Source organism: Manacus candei, unplaced genomic scaffold (assembly GCF_025592945.1).
Source record: "Manacus candei isolate 608988 ecotype Guabito, Panama unplaced genomic scaffold, ASM2559294v1 h1tg000005l, whole genome shotgun sequence".
NCBI classification, from domain to species: domain Eukaryota; kingdom Metazoa; phylum Chordata; class Aves; order Passeriformes; family Pipridae; genus Manacus; species Manacus candei.
The window spans coordinates 18,148,866-18,168,219 of record NW_026138053.1 but is presented as its reverse complement, the minus strand read 5'-3'; the positions used below and the strand labels follow the sequence as shown (position 1 = coordinate 18,168,219).

The 19,354-nt window shown below is 36.0% G+C and overlaps 1 protein-coding gene across 2 annotated transcripts in view; it reads left to right on the top strand.

Annotated features, from left to right (window-relative positions):
- The window catches only part of VAV3 (vav guanine nucleotide exchange factor 3), a 165,753-nt gene extending 146,399 nt beyond the window's left edge, over positions 1-19,354 (top strand). Inside the window, exons 26-28 of one of the 2 annotated variants that reach the window (XM_051793401.1) lie at positions 1,237-1,320; positions 6,622-6,773; positions 8,531-19,354. In XM_051793401.1, coding sequence (XP_051649361.1) covers positions 1,237-1,320; positions 6,622-6,773; positions 8,531-8,572 — 278 coding nt within the window. In that variant the 3' untranslated portion in view covers positions 8,573-19,354. The remainder of the gene's footprint in view (positions 1-1,236; positions 1,321-6,621; positions 6,774-8,530) is intronic. The other variant, XM_051793410.1, reaches the window with a different exon arrangement.

Sequence of the window (19,354 nt, the reverse complement as noted above, 5' to 3'; positions counted from 1 at the left end):
TTTTTTTTAAAACGCATGACCTATAGTCAATGAATGTTAAAATATGGTATCAGTCCTGTTTATTTCATGTATGTTTGTAGTTTCATTGTCACAAACATATCTATTGCAATCCAGGTAAGATGCACAAAACTGTATCATTACCTCCACCGTGGATTCTTGCATAAAACAGCTCCAGTCGTCATTCCTGCAAATAGCCATTTTGAAGGAAAATTATTTTGTTTCCTGTGTAGTTACAAGAACAAATTCAAAGCAGCAGCTGTATGTGATGAATGTAACCCTGCTACATTTTTAAGGAAAACTCTTGTTCAGTAATTATAGATATTATTAGTCATAATTTAGGGGCTACATTATCATTTGTCTAGTTGAGATGGATGTCCCTTTCCAAATCACAGCTGGGAGCAAAGATCACAACTTTATTAGACATCCATACTATATATCTTCAAAAGAGGCACAAAATGTGAGAACAGGTCAATAAACTGTAATCTCACTTGAAGCAATTCTGGATCACTTCCTCTAATTTTGTACTTAAGAATACATTGACCTTAATTCTGTTGACAATAGAGTAAATGCACCTGTAAGCTTTCGCCCAAGGAAGCTGCTGTCAGGGCTAGGATGATGTGCTGGTTCTGTCTAGGCCAAACTTAAACTTATTTTGCTTGCTCAAGGGGTTTTTCTCAAGTAAGGGAAAACTGAAAATATGAGCAATACTGGGCCTTGGAGGATGTAGTTTAGCTGTGGAATTCCTATTGATGCTAATGATTATCAGGACAAAACGTGTACTTTTCCCTATGCCATAATATGGAACTCTAGTTCAACTGGTACTTAAATATTTAATTAAGGGCATGTAACGAGTTTTCCTGGGCTCAAGAGGAATTCTTATGTATGCATAAGTTCTTGCTTTTTTAATGTTAAGAAGTGGAGCACACAAAGAATTAAAAAAATTTTTGTTAAAACTGAAGATATTTGTAAGAGTCTGCAGTTACAATTTACTTCTCTGAAACCCTAAATGGGTGTCTCTTTCTGCTTAATTCTTTGAAAAATGTAAATGTTAAAAATTAAATCACAGATCCAAATTTTCTGGTTATTACAGTCAATTTCCTTGCAGACATCCTTAGTAGGGAACCTTAGTTTCCTTATTATCAATGAATTATATAGTTAAAAAACTATTATTTAAATCTTATGCCAATATTTCAATGTTCTTTTGCTTTTCTCTTTTTCTCTTTTTTTTCCTCTAAGCCCCTTCTTTGTTCTGTGGGTTTTCTTTTGTAACTCCTCCAGACTACAGCTTTGTTCCCCCTTCCTCCACTCCTTTCTGGTCAGGTACTGCTTTATTGCTTTTATATTTCTTCTAAATTTGGTTCTGTTGTTTCTGTGTGGAGCAAATGAGGGAAGGGACGAATCTAATACTTCATTTCTTCTCCAACTCCAAAAGCTGAGTTATTACATGTTATTCTTGGAGCGTAACAAAAATCAAACTCTTAAATTTTTGAATTATTATTGCTTATTACAATAAGCAGTTTGAATAGGTGTTTCAAAGCTCAGTAGTTGCAAGAGGTTCTATCAATGACCACTTGATCGTTAATTTGCTATGTAGTTGACATCTATGAGCTATGTATTTTTAATGTATTTGTTCAAATGCACAAACATGAAAATTTCACTAGGTAAATAATATATTCGTCCCATCCCTGCAGCAAACCATACTGCAGTAGCATCTTAGAATACAGTAGGTTTTTTTGTAGAGAATGCTTTCTTTAAATTCTGCATTAACATTGTTAATTAATTTTGCCCATCTGTTTTCTAAATATTGTTTTCTTTATTCTCATTTAACCATCTCTGGCTTTAATTGATGCAGTCATTTTAAACTAAGAGACTGCATAAAAATGCTAAAAGTTGTAGCAGTGGTAGCCTCAATTAGTGCATCAGTGCTGCTATGACTTGCTGTGATCTCTAAGATTAGCCTTCAAGGGGTGAACTGCACGACTGGACAATATCAAGAATTTCACTAGTAGGAAGGTGAATGCCTTCAAGGAGCATAAGGAAGGAGCTACTAATGTGGACAGTGCAGCATTTGCTTACATTACACTGGCCTACCTTTGTGTACAGGGGGTAGAGACATTGCTTAGGGTGTACAAGTCGGGATTGGGGCTGGTTTTTGTGCTAGAAAAAGGGAGGTGTCCAGAATGCAGAAATGCAGATTAGCCGTCAAGATCTGAGTAGGCAGTATCTTTTAAACCTGCCCCACAGAGGTCATCCAAATTGCTTAGTGTTTTGAGATGGATTCTTAGGGCTTTCCATAGTTTCTTGAGGGGAAAAAGGATGGAGATGGCAGCTCAGTAGTAGAATGGCTAGTGTGCTTACTTGTTCTGAGAGTGTCTGTGGTGACTGTCTCTTGATTCACACCAGGGATTTCAGTCTCCATGTCTTATACTGCTCTTTGATGCTTTTCCCCTTAGTTGTTCCCTGTTTTGGAGTCAGTTTCTTCCATTTCTCTCTTTATACATAGATTTTTCTGGGGCAGATACTTTTACTTCCTTTCAGTAATCACAACACTGAAATTGTTGTGATTTTGGTGTAGCTGTTTACCCTGTACTCATGACACTCAGCTGGACTGTCTGAAGCAGTCATCTGATTTGAAACAGAGAACACAAAGGAGTTAAGTTTTAGCCGTTCGTTAAAGGTAAATACTGAGTTTCTGTCCTTTTGGGTGAGGATAGGAGATGACATCTTGCATTCAACTGCCCAGTACTTACTGAAACTGGTATCTGGTCCATGAAAACAAAATGATGAAATGGCCTACAGTGATAGAACAGCAGTCAAGGCTCAGGGTTACTTTAAGCCTATCATACATTCACATATATTCCCATATGTGGTTTCCACAAATTAAAATTACATTCATTTTATTCATATGAAAAACTGCTTTATTGGAAAATTCTGCAGTAACTATAAGTAAAGATTCAATGTCTCACCTTTCGCAATATGCTAGGTAAAGTATTTCATTATATAAGCACAAAATATTAAAGGAAAATATTGATCTGTAATTCTTAATCAAGCTTGTCTGCCTGTTTGAGTAGGATTTCATATTCTGATTGATAAGCTACATTGCTTCATATGTTCTTAGTTAAACAGTCTTTTTAAAAATAACCAAAGAATGTGCTTACATTAAAAAGAACAAATACTTATTTAATGATATTACAAGTATTTTCTTTTTTTTTCAAAAATACCTTCAGGACTGCTTCAGTTCAGCTGATGTGGAAGTTGATAGCAGAGAGGGAGTGTTAAGCTGATTGCTTAACACTTATTGGAGGTGCTACCTGTGCCTGTATAATAGAACTGAGGTTTCGTGCAAGTAAATCTCCTGCTTCAGGGAGCATGGAAACTAATACACAAGAGCAACCCTTAGGGCACATGGCTGCAGATTTATGAGGAGGCCATACCACGAGGAGAGAGAAACAACTGCTCACAGCTTTAATAATAGAACCTTGACCTTTGTGGTATTTAAGCATGCGAGCTAGACCAGCCTGCTGTGAGCACGTGGAGCCTCTTTTGTTTGCACCCTAAATCCTTCATCAGCGTCTCAAACTAGTATTAAAATTCATTTGCAGCACATCTATCTCACTGTTAATGTCCAACATACTTTGTAAATCAAAGCTGACTATAGTTCCCTGTCATCATCTTCTGTTTGCAGGAGGAGAGGCTAGATTAAGTAAAAGTGAATTTTTCTCATTTACACATACTTTTTATTAACTTCATTCGGATTTCTCATTTTATTTCCAGTTAATTCTCTGAGTATCTCCCTCCCAATACACGAAGTTTGTTTATTATTACTTTCTCAATAGTTTCTTTTCTAATTTATCACTTTCTCTTTTTCCCCTTCTTTAGTTTCTCATTCACGTTCATTCTCCTGTTGGGCCCTTTGTTTCCATCGATTTCTGCTGTTAATCCCATTCTCTCTCTCCTCATTCTCCCTGTAGATATCCTCTTTCTGTCCTTCACTCAGTGTTTCTTCTCTCCCCCAACTATACAGATGTCCTTTCCATGTGCTGTCTTTCCCCAAGTTTTATTTATCCTGGGACAGCACTAATTGGGAATTCAGGGCTGATAGTCTCTACTCAAGTTGTGACTGTGTCACCAGAGAAATATGGTTAATGCTTTTTCCAAAATTAGCACTGTCATTTTCCTGTATTCCATCACTCATCTGACTTCCTTTTATATGTTTCCTATCATGAGCATCACTTTTATTTGAAAATATGAATGTTGGATTCTAAATTAATCTAAATTCTGCTACTTTCTGCCTCAAGACTTTTGAAGATATATGGTTTTGATTTCTCTTGCTTCTTTCTCCTATTCCTCTCTGGCTTTACCACTTGAAAAAGAGTTCAAAGTCCTCCTTTCCCCCAGATGTGCCCCTCCTTCTTTCTCTATCCTAATTGTCCTCGGTATTTTCCATCTTTATTATTCTTCTATGCATTGCTTCCCTCCTTAGTTCTTTTCTTCTCTGTTTTCCCAAATTTGTTCATCTTTGCTTCCTGTAATCTTCTTCCTTGCCCCTTTATCTCCTTTCTAGAATTTGAAATTATACCCTACTCCCTAGAATTACTTCTTTCATCCTGCAGTGGTTCTCCAAATCTGCCAGTGGTATTGCTGCACACCTGTGAATGGTTACTTACCTTACGATCAATAACTGCTCCATTTTTTTTATTTCTCCAAAACAATTGCTGCCCATGATGTGCTCTTTCCCTGTAAAATTGATTACTGCAGTGCTGGTAAGGTATAGGATATTACATTTACATCAGGATCTAAACAAGTAGTGTTTACATCTGACTTGCTTAGAGGGGAAAAAAGTATGTCTGAACTTTAATGTACTTAGTGTATCACCTAGATTTTTACAACATCAATACAGGCAATAAATTCAGAGGCTGATTCTGTTTTATATGGCATCCGTTACATAATTTATCAAGTGTCAGATAAGCATACTCTACATAAGCAATCAGAAATGTTGGACTAAACTTTAGTGACATGATATAAAAAAGGGGATAATCTGTTGTCAAAACAGTTTTTTAGGCCTTCAATTTTTATGATATGTCTAGTAATATTTTACACATACTCTTTGTTGTTGTTTTAAAATAAGTTGCTTGTATTGTCTCCATAAGCTAACAATATTTGAACATATAATGATTTTCAGGTATTTAATACTATTATGTAAAAGCCTATGTATTTATGACCCTGTGGGGTCACAAGAAATCTTAAACACAAGCAGAGCTGAAACGATCAAGTTTCAACATTTGCCATGTTTTGTGTTCCTGATTTAAATTAAAGGCAACTAGCTATGAATTTTTAGAATTACATAGTTGGGGGCATTGCTAAAACTAGAATCTTAATGGTATTTCCTAATGAAGATTGGGCATTTCTAAGAAATCGGAAAGGGTGCTGAGAAAACAGATGATTCTATGTACATTATATCAAGTCATCCACGATGATCATGTGAATTCTTCTGAAATCTTTTCAGTAGGAAGCTTGCTTGTGCTGGTGAACTCCAATCTACAGTGACTTAAAGGAAAACAGTGGCATTAATGAAAAAAAAAATCTAAAAAATGTTTTGTCCGAATGATCCAAATACAAAATGCAGCAGAGAAGTAGATGTTCCTTCTAAACTGCTCAAGTCAAAGGCCTTTATCTGTTAGGAACCGTGCCCACTGTCCTCTCATTGCCCTCACCCTGGAAATGTTGAGGATTTCTTTTGCAAGTTTGGGTATTCTACATCAGGATTGAAAACATAATTTCTGGTAAAACTATTTGGAAGAAGGGGTTGGTTTTTGAAATGAGGCTTTTTGAACCTTTGCTTTTTAAAAATATTTAACAGCCCTTTATTGCTTAAAATGTCAGGGCTTTACATTGGCAAAATTCTTCTATATATTGATGTGTCTTAAAATTTTAAAGTATTCATTTCACTGAATCCTAATTTTATAGAACAAATTCATTGGTGATTCACAGAATAAACTACTGAAAAGAGTAGATTTGCATCAGTCAATATTCATGCACATTGTGACAAATGATCCGTGGAAATTTCCTGTGGAAAGTCTGTACTTTTTTGCTCATGCTAATGTTAGCTTCCAGTTTGAAGTGCATTAATATTTAACTTGGGAGTTGTTTTTGAAAGAACAGCACTTTATTCTGTTTGTTTTGCTTCATTAGAGGTCTGAAGTTAAATCAACTGTAAATGCTAATAATTCTTTTGGAAAGAAACTGGTGACCTGTAAAATATGTTGATGTATGTAACTGGCAGCAAGTTTTATTATGAAGCACAAGAATACAATAAGTGCAAATGTATTTAGCAGTTTCAGGGTGGGGGATATTTTATTTAGTTTATTTATCTAGTTTGATTTTTTTCTAAGAATAAAGAGGACTATTCAAGAAAAAAATCCCCAAATTCCTTCAACTTGTACAGCATCCATCTGTGTTTAAATCTTCTTGGTTTTTGTAGTGCAAATGTTTACATAAAATGAATGCCAGTGTATGTTGTTGTGAAATCATTGTTTTATATTTTACGTTATTTTTATTTACATTAGTATGGTAGCCTTCAATTAACAAACTGTAATAATGTCACTGTCTGCTCCCTTTCAGTTCTAAGCCCGAAGGTGATAGGCATTGCCATAGCCAGGTATGACTTCTGTGCACGAGACATGAGAGAACTGTCCTTATTGAAAGGGGATGTTGTAAAAATTTATACAAAGATGAGTGCGAATGGCTGGTGGAGAGGTGAAGTAAATGGAAGGGTAAGACTATTTTTTTTTTTTCTTTCCTGTGTCTCATTTCTGCCTTCCCTGACAGTGATTTTGTAAAACAAATAAGACATGTTCCTACACGATAAACCTTCTTTATGTATTTGAATTCACAAGATGCAACGTGTTCTCATCTTTGTTTCATAGGAGCCAGACAGAACTCTTGCCAGGTAGCTTTCCCAGCATCTAAATTAATTGGTTATTTAATGTGACCTACCAGGCTGAACATTTGGACAAGATTATAGGGTTGGAAAATAACCAGGATTAATAGTACCGCTACAGTTGACCTTTCTTGAACTGTTTTGCACACGTATTTGGGGTCAAAAGCTCAGGTTCCTGGTGCTGTGGAACTCTCTTCAGCACTTTAACACAGAACAATTTCCCACAACTTTCTGCCAGACCACAGTGCAATGGACTCGACGACCCTTTTTATAGGAGTCTGCTGCTTTGATCTCTAAAGATGTGACTTACATGAAGTAAACCACATCTCTGCTAATATTTAGCAGAGATTTTTACGAAGTCATTTTACGCTGCACTGAGATCTGCATGGAAGTGAAGTTTCAGTTTTGACCTATAGAGGGTTTATTGTTTCAGTCTTAGTTTATTGCTTTTTAATGCAGATTAGTTGGAAGTATTTGAGGCTGCTGTTTCCGTGTGTAAAGAGCTGAGATGCAGGGTCAACGAATGCAAGGTGGAAGAAAGCTGATTGTTCAGAAGCTGGAAATGATAGTTGCAAGTCCAGTTGAACTGGATGTCCACATTTACTACTTTATACAATTTGGAGAACTTTTTTTTTTTTTGAGGTACATGAGCTTGGCTATGATCTTAAAATGAAGTGGACAATTAGACAAGAAGAAATAAGGAAGCAGAAGAAATAGTGATAATCCCATATGCATTTTACATGTGGAGGAAGGTGAACAACTCATTCTAGTGCAGCTACCCACGTTGTAAAGGATGCCCTGTTACATGCTAGTGTTCTTTCTGATAACTTTCATAGCCTGGACTTGAGATCATAAACTCACCTCTAGAGATATTTTGGTAAGGTAGTCTAGAAGAAAATTTATGCTGTTATTCTTTCTAGTCATGTTCTACGTTTGGTTTTCAGTGCTTTCATGAGTGTTAAATTGACTCTAAATATAAAGAAGTCTAAGTGAAAAAAACTAAAGCGAATAGATAAAATAATAAGAAATACATGACATTGCTTCACTGTATGTCTTATATAATCCTTATTTGACACATCATTAATTTCAGAATGGAGGTAGCATTATAACTTATGAAGTGTAACACACTGGACTCTGCTGTCCAGTTCTGTCATATGTAAAACTTGTTTTGATAGCAATAGAATTTAATTCCATGTAAAGCAATCAAATCAGTCACTTTTTCCTCTGTAAGAGGATTCCCTGGACCTGACTGAAGCCCGTTAGATGTTTAACTCTGCATTGAAAAAATAGCAGCATCCTGACTGTAGTAAAACTACTTCTGCTCTTGCCATTTTTCTAAATGCAAAAGTTTTTTAGTTTTTTTTCTGTGAAAAAGTGGGGTAGAGGTTATTGGTCTCCCAATTGTTGTATCTGCAAGTTATTTTTTCATTAAGGGTACTTACCCTGTCTGTGTCAGGTCAGTCAAGTTTATCTTTGTTACCTTGTTAATATATTGACTGAACAGATCCATCCTTGTTTTGCCTAGTTCAGCCGTTTTAAAAAAACCTCTGTGCATCTCATGGATTTTTGTTCTGCTTTTCCCCTTTTTAGGTGGGCTGGTTTCCATCAACTTATGTTGAAGAGGACGAATGAATTGAAATCTTTCCTCTGCTGACCAGCAGTTTCAGGGATTGTAAAAATTTAATATCATCAATGTGTTATTGGTCTTGATAAGTATTTAAACAGCAGCATCTTTGTCTGTCTGAACCTGCCAGTCTTAATGTTGGGATTTATACAGAAGTTTGGGCTGACAGATTATTACCTTACCCAGAGCTGTGCAAGAAACAACCTGCCAGTTTGCTGTCACTGGGCATCAGTACCAAGTCCAACCCTCACCTTCCCAAAAGATCTCTGGAAAACCAAGTTTCTTTGTTCCTTTTCATTTCACCTCATACTACACCATGAATACTAGCAATGGCTGAATATTTAATGCCTCTCTTCTATTAACATCTGTGATAGTACAAGGAGATGGAGGCTTATTATTCCTTATCATTGCATGGAGAAAGCAGATTTCAGTCATTCTGGTGGGCATAAAGTACAGTCAGTAGACTTGTCTTGAGACAATCAAACTGCTTTGCTTATCAGCTTACAAACCATTTTACACTCACAAAAGCATACTGAAGGAAGTATGTAGTAAACATGAGTAGCATTTATGCATATGTAATTAACTAACTACTACTTTGAGGTCCTGCCTAAGTCTTCTGACAGTCTGTTTAAAGACATTTTATAAAGGTGTAATGATGCAGTATTGCTTTAAAAAACATCCTCAAAGTGGAATTGTGGGACCTTTCTTTGTTATCTTAAACCTTTTTGTGAGGTTTTTTACTTTAGGCAGCTGACCATAAAAGTGCAAGTGAGGGTAGTCACGACAAGATGAGTTTTAAGATTTTTAGCATTAACATTTAATAAATATTGTAACCTATTCTAAAGGAGAATGGACTCATACAAGATGATGTCACTTCTCAAGAACAAAACTGTTTATCTTAACTTCTTGATTGATTCAGATGACCTTTGTATACTTACAACTCAAAACTGTCTTTTCCTAGTTAGGCAGAGAGTTTCTATCTCCTTTTGTGAATGCAAATAGAGCTTGCAGACTTTTTTCTGCCATTTCCTTCCAGGTTCCTTGGGGTGTTAATGGCAGTTCAGTGAGTAAGTGGTCTTGTTGCAGTGGTCTGAACGTCACCAAGTTAAAATGTGTCTAGGTTAGCTAGCTTGAAAGATCAGTCCTTGTAAAGTGGTGTCCACCTCTTGGTGAGGTAGTCTTTTAATAGAGGGGCAGAAGTGTTTTAGTTATAAGCTAAAATAAATTTGGGTCATGTCTTCAGATGTGCAGGTTTGAATATTAAATAATGTCAAGAATGGATTGAAAACGTGAAAGAAAATCAAGCTCTTAAATGCATTTGATTTCTAGGATAATGTTGACCAATCAAAAGAGTTAATTTATCCTGTCCCACATCCTCTCTTTTGCTTTTCCCTGTTCTCTTTTCACATAGGCATCTTGCAATTAGTGTGCACAGACACTGCACAACTTAATGCTGCAGTTTTTTCCTAATCTACAAGCAACATAATATCCACTATTTGTCCACAGAGCAGAATCTGCTACTACATTTTTGAGTGTCTTTTTGGCTGCCCCCAGTATTCTTTGCTTCTTTCTGACCTCCTAACCATCAAGAAGAATCAAGCACAACACACAGGATTCACAATAATCCGCTTCATCTCTTCAACCATCTTACCCATCTGCTACACCCAGCACACACTGCTGTGTGACAAGGTGAAACAGAGGATCTTCTAGTTAGAAATCCTCTACTTGTGAGATTCAGCCTTGCAGATGAAATTCTGCCGATGCTCTAACTTTTCAAGGATTTACCTCAAAATTATGTAAACTGTGATTATGTTGAGTACATTACTTGATGGAACAATTGAGAGCATTTGTAAATATGTAGAATATGCATAAAAATTTTGTAAATTTTGTGTACAGCAGTATAGACTAGAGTATACAGTCTTTGATCATGTTTTGCCATGCCGTTTGATTGTCTGTTGTGAGCTTGATCCTATATTCCTTAAGCAGACAAGTTGATTCTTTCGCGGTTTTGCCTGCTTAAGGGGTAGAGGAATAGGCTCTAGGTCTGTGAAGTGTTTAGTGCTTTACTGTCATATAGTTTTGAGAAGAGGCAGTTAGATTCAGTATGAGTTGAAAAATATTCAGCAGCTTGGGTTTAGAATAATTTTGAATAGTCTCTCCATCCTAAAATTGCTGTAAAGCTTTTAAGCGATTCCTGAGTCCAGTAGTCACCCTTTGAGAAGAATAAAAGCCATAGGTGAACTTTACTTTTGTGGTATTAATCTACATATCATAGTCTGTGTTTAATGCCCTGTATTGATTGAGTTAATGCTGCATCTTAAACTATATTTTGAGTACCAAAGACTTCCTAAATATTCTGGAGTGTCTCTTTCATGTGCTGCTTTTGCCTGTGTGGACGTTTTGTTGTCATGCATTAATGGAGTTACAGTACTTTAATTTGTACTATTTTGTAAATATGTTAAATATAATAAACAGATTAATTTTTTTTGTTTAATGGTGTCAAAATGTGTAGTTGGCTAATATGAAGGTTATGCTTCGTTTATCTCACTGCCTTCTCATTGTGAGAAGTTGATAATGTTCTGGATTTGTTTCCCAGTTTTATATAATCCTTATTTAGCTGTAAAACTGAGCTGTCAATGTAAACAGGATGGTATAGCTTTACTTGAGAGCTTTTTATTGTGAGGATAATTTGCCTTGTGCCCCTGTGCCACATCCAACAAGGTGGTGTTTTGTTTTATTTTTGTTTGTTTGTTTTGTTTTGTAGATTTTAAATTTTTATTATTTATTTTTTTTTTAGCTATAGAGTACCCTGTGGAATCAATCATATACTATGGATTTTTGTCAAAGATACTTGTAGGTTTTTTTGGACTGAAAAGAAGTGGTTCATAAGACGTTTTATGTATCATTTTTCAGAGCAATGTCTTTTTTCTTTCACCTTTTTTCTCCCTCTGTTATATGTAGATTAACATACAAATTCAGGCTGAATTGAGCTTGTTTGAAAATGCAGTCTGTCTAATTTCATGGGCTACTTAATAACCTTTTCATGATGTAACCCATTCACGCATTTTTTACAATGTAACATTCATTATTAATAGGTTTATAAAATAATTTCTGGACAGGTGAATTAATTCAGCAAGGTCAGTGATGATTCAATTGCAATGTTGTTTTTTTGTGTCCCTTCTATTTTTCAGTAACAGAGATTTTCTTGTGGAACTGCCCTTCTAACAGATAATTATTAAACTTAATGAGGCATTTACACATCTCTGCAGATGGAAGGCATAATTTTCCTGTCATCCATGAACATATCACATAACTTAGAGTCACACCTAATGCAGGATGCAAAAATGTGTCTCAATTAAATTCTCTTGTTAACAATATCACTCTCGGTCACAGACGTTCTCCTTTCCCTTATAAGCAAGAAGAGATGTGTGTCCTCCGATGGGTGAGAAATTGAAAAAGCACTGTAATTAGGGCATAAGAACCACTTGTGACTGTGTTCTGAATAATTTTTCCAGTTGTAAGGCTTAGAAGCTTATTTGAAAATCTCAGCTTGAAAAAAAATCCGTCTTGAACAATGAAAAATGATGCCAACCAGGATTCCTTTTCCCTTTGCCTCACAGGCAAATTTGAGATGCTCTGTGAAGGAGAAGGACAATTCTCATGGTTTTAGCAGTTTATAAAGGTGAAGACAGAGGTGCTGTCTAAAGTGGTGCTTGTTTAAACCAAATGCCCAGTCTCAGAGGCAGGCTTTGCTCCACTGGCTTAGATGTTCAGTGCAAAAATATTTGTTTCTGTTAAATCTGGTCTCTTAGCTAGAAATTGGGCTGCTGAGAGCCTTACATTACTATTTTGTCTGAAATTCAAATTGTTCTGTCCAGAGCACTGCTTATTTAATTTGAGTGACAGAGGAAGCACTCCCTCCCTCTCCATTTCGTTGCTGAGCATGGCATTATATGACATGGAGTATTTCTTTGGTTAGTTTGGGTCATCTGTTTTGTGTCCCCTCACAACTTCTGTTCATGGAGGGCATGGCACAGAGTAAGAAACAGAGAAAGCCTGGATTCTCTGCATTGCTGTTCAACAACAGCTAAACCCTCAGCAAGTTGTCAGCACTGGTTTTGTCACAGATGCAGAAACCCAAGACTGTAAGAACTGGAATGATGAAACTCAGCACCATCTTGGGCAGAGCCAGTAGAGGAGGCGTAAAGGGAAAGCGACAGGTGGAGATGCTGCGTGTATGTGTGATGCGTGGTCAAGTAGCAAGCTGCTTCTTGAGGTGTGCTGTGGAATTTTGACTCTTTCCTCCATGTCCACTAAGTGGAGGAAGGGTAGTTTTGAGTCATTTAACTTGATAAAGCTGTGAGATGAGATGTTAATGATACCCACTTTTTCACAAAATACTGAAATGTATGCTGCATGTATAATTAGCTAATAGAAATATAGAAAGGATTAAGCATCAGAAATTGAGTGTGGAAGGGTGATTCATTGCATTATCATAGCAACTTCCTTTTGAAGAACAAAGAGTCGTTTGTTTTTATAGCAAATGAGATTTGGGTTTCTAATTTAATTTTATAATTCTTGATCTGCTGTAGTGTATTCTGCCCATTCATTATAAGGATCTCTGCTGCTTACATGACTGTGAAGTTAGATTTTGTTTAATAACCCTACCGAAATGTTTGAATTATTGGTGATTTTTTCCTGCGTTATGATTTTCTACCTGATAATGTGCTTTTTGGAAAATATGTGAGTTTATTTTAAAATGTTGCAGTTTGACCTTAAGTAAACTCATAGTTACAACAAATGGCAGGTTCAGAGGTGGCTGTTTGCCAAGGGGCATGAGGCTAGTTTACTTCTTTCAGAACTGGGTTTTTTATATTAATAGGTAACATATGGCTTTAGGAAGAATCGAAATAGAGAAGATCAGAAAACAAGTAAAAAGCTGATACCACACTATATGTAGTAGAAACAAACTGGTGTTGATAAATTTTCTAAATGATATCCCAAAATATTAAATGTCTATTGATAGCATTGAATCGGAAGTAGAAATTCTCTGATGTTTCTGTATGGGAAAACATTTGCTAATGTGGTCCTAATTAAGGACCCTTGCACTTGGTTCCAGTCTTACCAGATAACTCTCCAAATCTGTCTTCAATTAACTGTCTTTTTTTCCCAAAGCAATTAAAAGGTTTCCTCAAGGTGTTGCAGTACTATTAGGCTTATAATTCTTACTCATGCATAAGGCTAATGAACATATGTGTAATTGAAGAAACATTTTTCTGGTAGTTTTACAATCAATGTCCCTGTAGCTTGTAGCTTTTAGCAATGTGGAATGTACCAGGAGATCCCCACTTTACTAAGTTATCATGTGATATACAAAGATCTCTCCTAACTTTTCTCCCTTCTCTGTTATAAAATACAGCTGAGGTGTGGTACAAGTCAACCTGTCCAATCTTGTAAGTATTTAAGTCACTGTAGGTTTTTCAGATGTGGTTAGCTAAATGTTTGTCAGGAATAGTTATATATAGTTAAAGATGTCCAAGATCCATACCACATGTTCTTTTGGGAGAAGTACCTGTCTGTAATTGCCTTTCAGCTGTGCAATGCTTCAGTCAACTGCTGGTGTTTACCAAAATGTCATAGAAATGTTATCCCAATATGTAAAGGAAAAGATATATGAAAGGTAATAAGGTGAATGTCCAACATAAAGCTAGCAGGCTGTTAAATATGCACAGAGTTTGAAAGTTTATGAATTGAAACAGTTTGTTCAGGAGATGCAGTTTAGCTCATAGTGTAAAAATGCTGTAGACCCATAGTCTTTAAGACTTGGTTCACAGAGAGAGGCATGAGCTAAAGAGCATTATTGCAAGTTTACAAGTTTATTTTTGATAGAACATGCTGTTCCCACAACATAGTAGGGTTGTCAAAATCAAAACTTTTCTTAAATATGCGTTAATTTCAGGGAAGGTTAACAAGGAAGGCAACTCAGGTACCATGTCGTTCTACTCAGCTCTGAACCAATGTCAAATGGAAGATGTGAGGAAGATATGATTTTGCTTCAATCATCCTTCCCTCAAATCATCATAGACTTCATTTTTATAGAAGAAACCCTGTTTGTTCAGTTCTTGGACAGAATTTGCAAAGGTACTATAATCTTGAAATCTGTCCATAAAAGAGAGAGCATGGCAAACAAACAATCAGTTTGACTCTACTCTTTTATAAAGTCAAATGATTCGATACTAGTGCTAAGACTAATTCCATCTGGTTTCTGAAGGTATCTTTTTCTCTTTTGACCTTTTTGAGATAAATAACAGTGTTAGCTCTTGGCATGACATTCTTTCTCTCTGTTCTAAATGTGCATAAAGAGATACAATGGTTTGTTTTACATGCAGCTGAATTTAGACTCACTTTTTGGATTGTAACTAGTATTTTTTACTTAAAGTGAAATGAATCAACAGGCAGAGAAAACAGAAATTTTATTTGTAGTCCAAATAAAATGCATTTGGTCACTAAGAACTAATAAACATACCGATTTTCTGTCTCTTCATTAGGAATGCACTGTGAAGAGAAGAGTTTTATTTGAATGTCACTGCATGAGCAGTTCTAATTGCTAATAGAATTCATCAAACAATCTAGTAGTATAGTGACATTAAGTAATAATTAATAGACCATGTGATATGTGGCTGCATGAAGTGACAATGATTAACCTGTGATACAGCAGGATGTGCCCAGAGAACAACTGGTATACAATGTGACACCCTTTGTTCTTCCTGGTGTCATTGGAGTTTGGACAGTCTCCACTCACAAAATAACCGTGGGTTCAAAATCCAGAACCTGTTAATGTGAGTGGTGTTTGGAGCATATACATGTTCTGCTGCACTTCAGCCTGAGTTTGATGTGGCTGCTTATTTTGGAGCTGATATGGATGGGTCCTTGTGTGGCTCCACCCTGCCTGCAAAGAGTTGGCAAAATGTCAGGATTTGCTCCACTGTTAGATTAATTTTGTAATAAGTTGTAAATCCTGTGCTATCTAGACACTGAAGTTATAGCTATATCTGTGTGATAAGATTATGTGACGTAGTGTGTTCATACAGAATATTCTTTGTCTTCTATGTGATTAGCCAGTATTGAGAATCTTACTGCTTCTAGGAGAAGAAATATGGGTGGAAAAACAAGTATTTCATTGGTGCAGCCACTATACTTACAAAGAGCATACAGATTTTTCCATTTTCCAGACCAAAAATCAGTTTTCTTTCCAGAGACAGACACTTCTGGCAAATCCTTTGTTTAAAAGCCCCACCCTTTTAATCTCATTTGTGACTTTTTTCTCTGCCTGTATAGGACTTCCCTGGTTTCTTATACTTTTTTTGTATCCTTTGTTTCTCCCTCTCTCCTCTAATGACATGAACAAAAGAACACTTCAGTGTTCTCATCCCTGTTTTAGGAAGCAGTACCAAGAGGCTTTTTGCCAGCCTATGTTAAGTTTTCACATGGAGTGTACCTTGCCTTGGGCAGTGGTTTCTTATTATGCTTATGAGTGCAAGAAGCATGTAACTTTTTTTTTTTTCCATATAATCAGTGTGAAAAATGCTTAATAGAGCACTAACTTTAACTTGTTGAAGTGTAGGTAATAAAGCAGCTCTCAGAATGCTTTCCAGCACAGTAACAAATGTGGTGCATATATATAAATATAAGAAACTTTATGGAATACAGGTAGTAGCAAATTCAGTGGCAAAACACACAGTCAAGTCTAATCAACATTTTCTCTGGGTTTTTTGAAAGCGAGCATTTCTAGTATATATTGTATTTTTCTTTTGTTCTTCTCAAAAGTTTTCATGTTCTATATTGCATGTTTTGATAAGAACAGAATTCAAAGTAGAATTACCATATCACTTACTCAATGGTGACTTTTTTTAATGTAGGAGTTTATAGGACCCTCTAGGTTTGGCTTCTTGTGAGGCTTGGAGGAAGTTTGTAGTAAGAGGGAAGTGAAAACTCATTTTAACAACATTCTGTTGAGTAATGGAACTTTCCAGAGGTGTTATATTATTTCAGAATATTTTTTATAGTTCTAATTAAATGATGCATTGTGATCATACAAAAAAATAGGTTGTTATAAGAGGGGGAAAATTTTAAACTGAAATATCCTTTAAATGTATCTGATTACTTTCAAGATTGGAATTCACTATTACACTTTCTAGCATAACACTGGAATCATGTTTTCTTTTAAGCTTCTGAGATGAAAAAATTGTCTGAAGCAGAGACCATGGAGGATGTAGAATATAGCCAACAACCTCAGAAGAAGGTCAAGCTTGACCAGAACAGATAAGTTCAGTTGTAACTGTGGATCTTTCATTCTCAAAAAGACATTGACTGGTACAAACTGAAGCCATATGATTCAGTCAGGATATTTGCTCTTGAGAATTATTCAGCTGAATGAGTTTTAGTAGTGATGGTGCCCGAGGCCATGTCTTAGAGTTAAGTCATAGTTCTCTGGTGATCACATAAAATAACTGTCCAGAAAATTATATTCCAGCTGTATCTCAACCAAACTGATCTTCAGTGCATAGGGAGGACCATGTCAGCATCTCTGTATCACGTGCATGAAAGACATAACCCCAAAGTTGCACGGAGACCTCAACCTCAATTACTGCAGTGGGAGGTAAGCATTCCTAACCCTGAGCCTAAAAGCTACAGTAATCCTAGTGTCAGAAGTAAAAGGTCAAGATCTATTGCTTTTACCCAGTCCATTAATGGAAATGCTTTGAGAACAACTTTTTGGAAGTTGGATACCTGATTTTTTTTTTTTTTTTTTTTTACAAAACTCTCTGGGATGAAGAATCTGCTGAAAAAAAAGTTTGAAAAGCATTAATTGTGACTACCTCCTCACGGTTTACTATTACTTGCTTGGAGTTTCTGACTCCAACAGTAAATGCAGAAGAAACCCAAGTATTTTCACATTTCTTCAATTCAGTTACAACTTATTCAAAGAGCAGCAAAGCCCTATTAGCTGAAAAGATACTGCTTTGTTTCTCTGTTCTTGAATTCTTGAAACTGAGAAGTGAACATCAGTTTTATTAAGCATGTTAGTATCATTAATTTAAAAATCCAACCCTCCACCTACCTACTTTCATAGTAATAAAAGATGCTCAACAACTGTCCTGTGTGTAACAAAGTCAGAAGGTTTAAACTAAGCTTACACCTCAGTCCAGACATACTAAAACCATGAACATGCAGTTAACAGTACCAAAGAGCTGTAGATCTACTGTAGAAATGTAATGCACTAACCAGGTGAACACAGGTTAGAAACTGGACAGTTGAAGTCTATGGATGCTCAGGCAATTTTAGTGACTTGAATGGCACCAGGAGGACTGATACTGCTGTTACAGTAGTCTCAGACAAGGCAATGTTTGCTTTTAAAGACACTGAATATTGCTGGGAAGTTGCAATTTATGGGTATTGCAGACAAGGATTTTAAGTCAACAAGAATTCTAAGATGTTCTGTCTAAATCCCATATAGAAAAAGTTATAAACTCTCCAGGATAATGGTTGTGATGAAGATCCACTTGCAGTGACTGGTTCCTTCCTCTAAGTATGGACAGAAATGCTCAAGGGCAGACTATTATTCTTTCAATGGCAGAAAACTTTTGACTAGTGAGTGATGCTCCATGGAGTGTCTTGGACCAGTGAGAGCTTGTTGGTTAGTAGTTAGATAAGTGTTTTCATGTTTTTAGAATTCTGCATGTACCTGAGAATCTCTAGTAGGTATACAGAAAGGATAACACAGCAGAAAGCTGTCTGAATGGTAAATGATCATGTTTATCAAATTTCTTTTATTTTTCTCTTATTTCCCTTTCCCTAATCTTCCTCTTAGGAGCTGTTGGAAAGCTTGTTGTCTTTTGTGTTTGTTATATTGTAAGATTTGCAAAGTTTCTTACCTCACAAAGAACATGGCTTAGTGGTTCCTATGTGCTGTATGAACTTCTGATGTGTTTAACTCACTTCCTCTGGGGAATGCAGATATGCTATACTGCAGTCGTGACTGTTTACTTACAGTATTCACAGTAACTATGAATTCCTTGTAAATAGTCAGTACTTTTCCCTGGTATTACATATAAATCAATAGTCTTTTTGCAGCTGAGCAGATCATGTAATTTCTAATATAACTAAACAAGCAGTGGCATGAAGATATTATTGCCTAAAAACAGGTGCTAGAACAAAACAAATGGTTTTATTGATTCTCCTAGGTTTAATTAAAATTTCAGAAAATTCCCACCCTGTCACTTCCTTTGGTCTCATGAGTCATTGATACAGTGTAGGCATGGTTTCCTTATTAGTTTCTGGTACTTTAAGAACAGGTAACATCATGCTTATACTTAATATTTTGCAGTGTTTATACATGAGAAAAATAGATCCTTGTAATCAAGACATCACTGTCCCAAAGGCTTTTTCTCTTTTCAAGTCTCCCTCTGCATAATAGTGTTGGAAATGGATTGATTTAGATATTTGGAGAACTTATTGCTGAAGAAAAGCATAGTATTTGTGTGGGTTGGAGTGAGGGCTCTGTGTGTGCAAGAAAAATTATGTCTGTGAGTACCAGTGATGAAACTATGGGTCTGAATGACAGAGTATTTTAAAGATTGGGTAGAATACAAAGAGATATTTTAAATTCACCTTTAGGAAAACACCTAAGTTTCCAACTATGGCAAAACAGGTAACAGTTGATGTGTAAGGTGATGCCTAAGTCAGTGGGTTTTGAAGAGCTGCCCTAATCGTATTTCCATCACCCATTT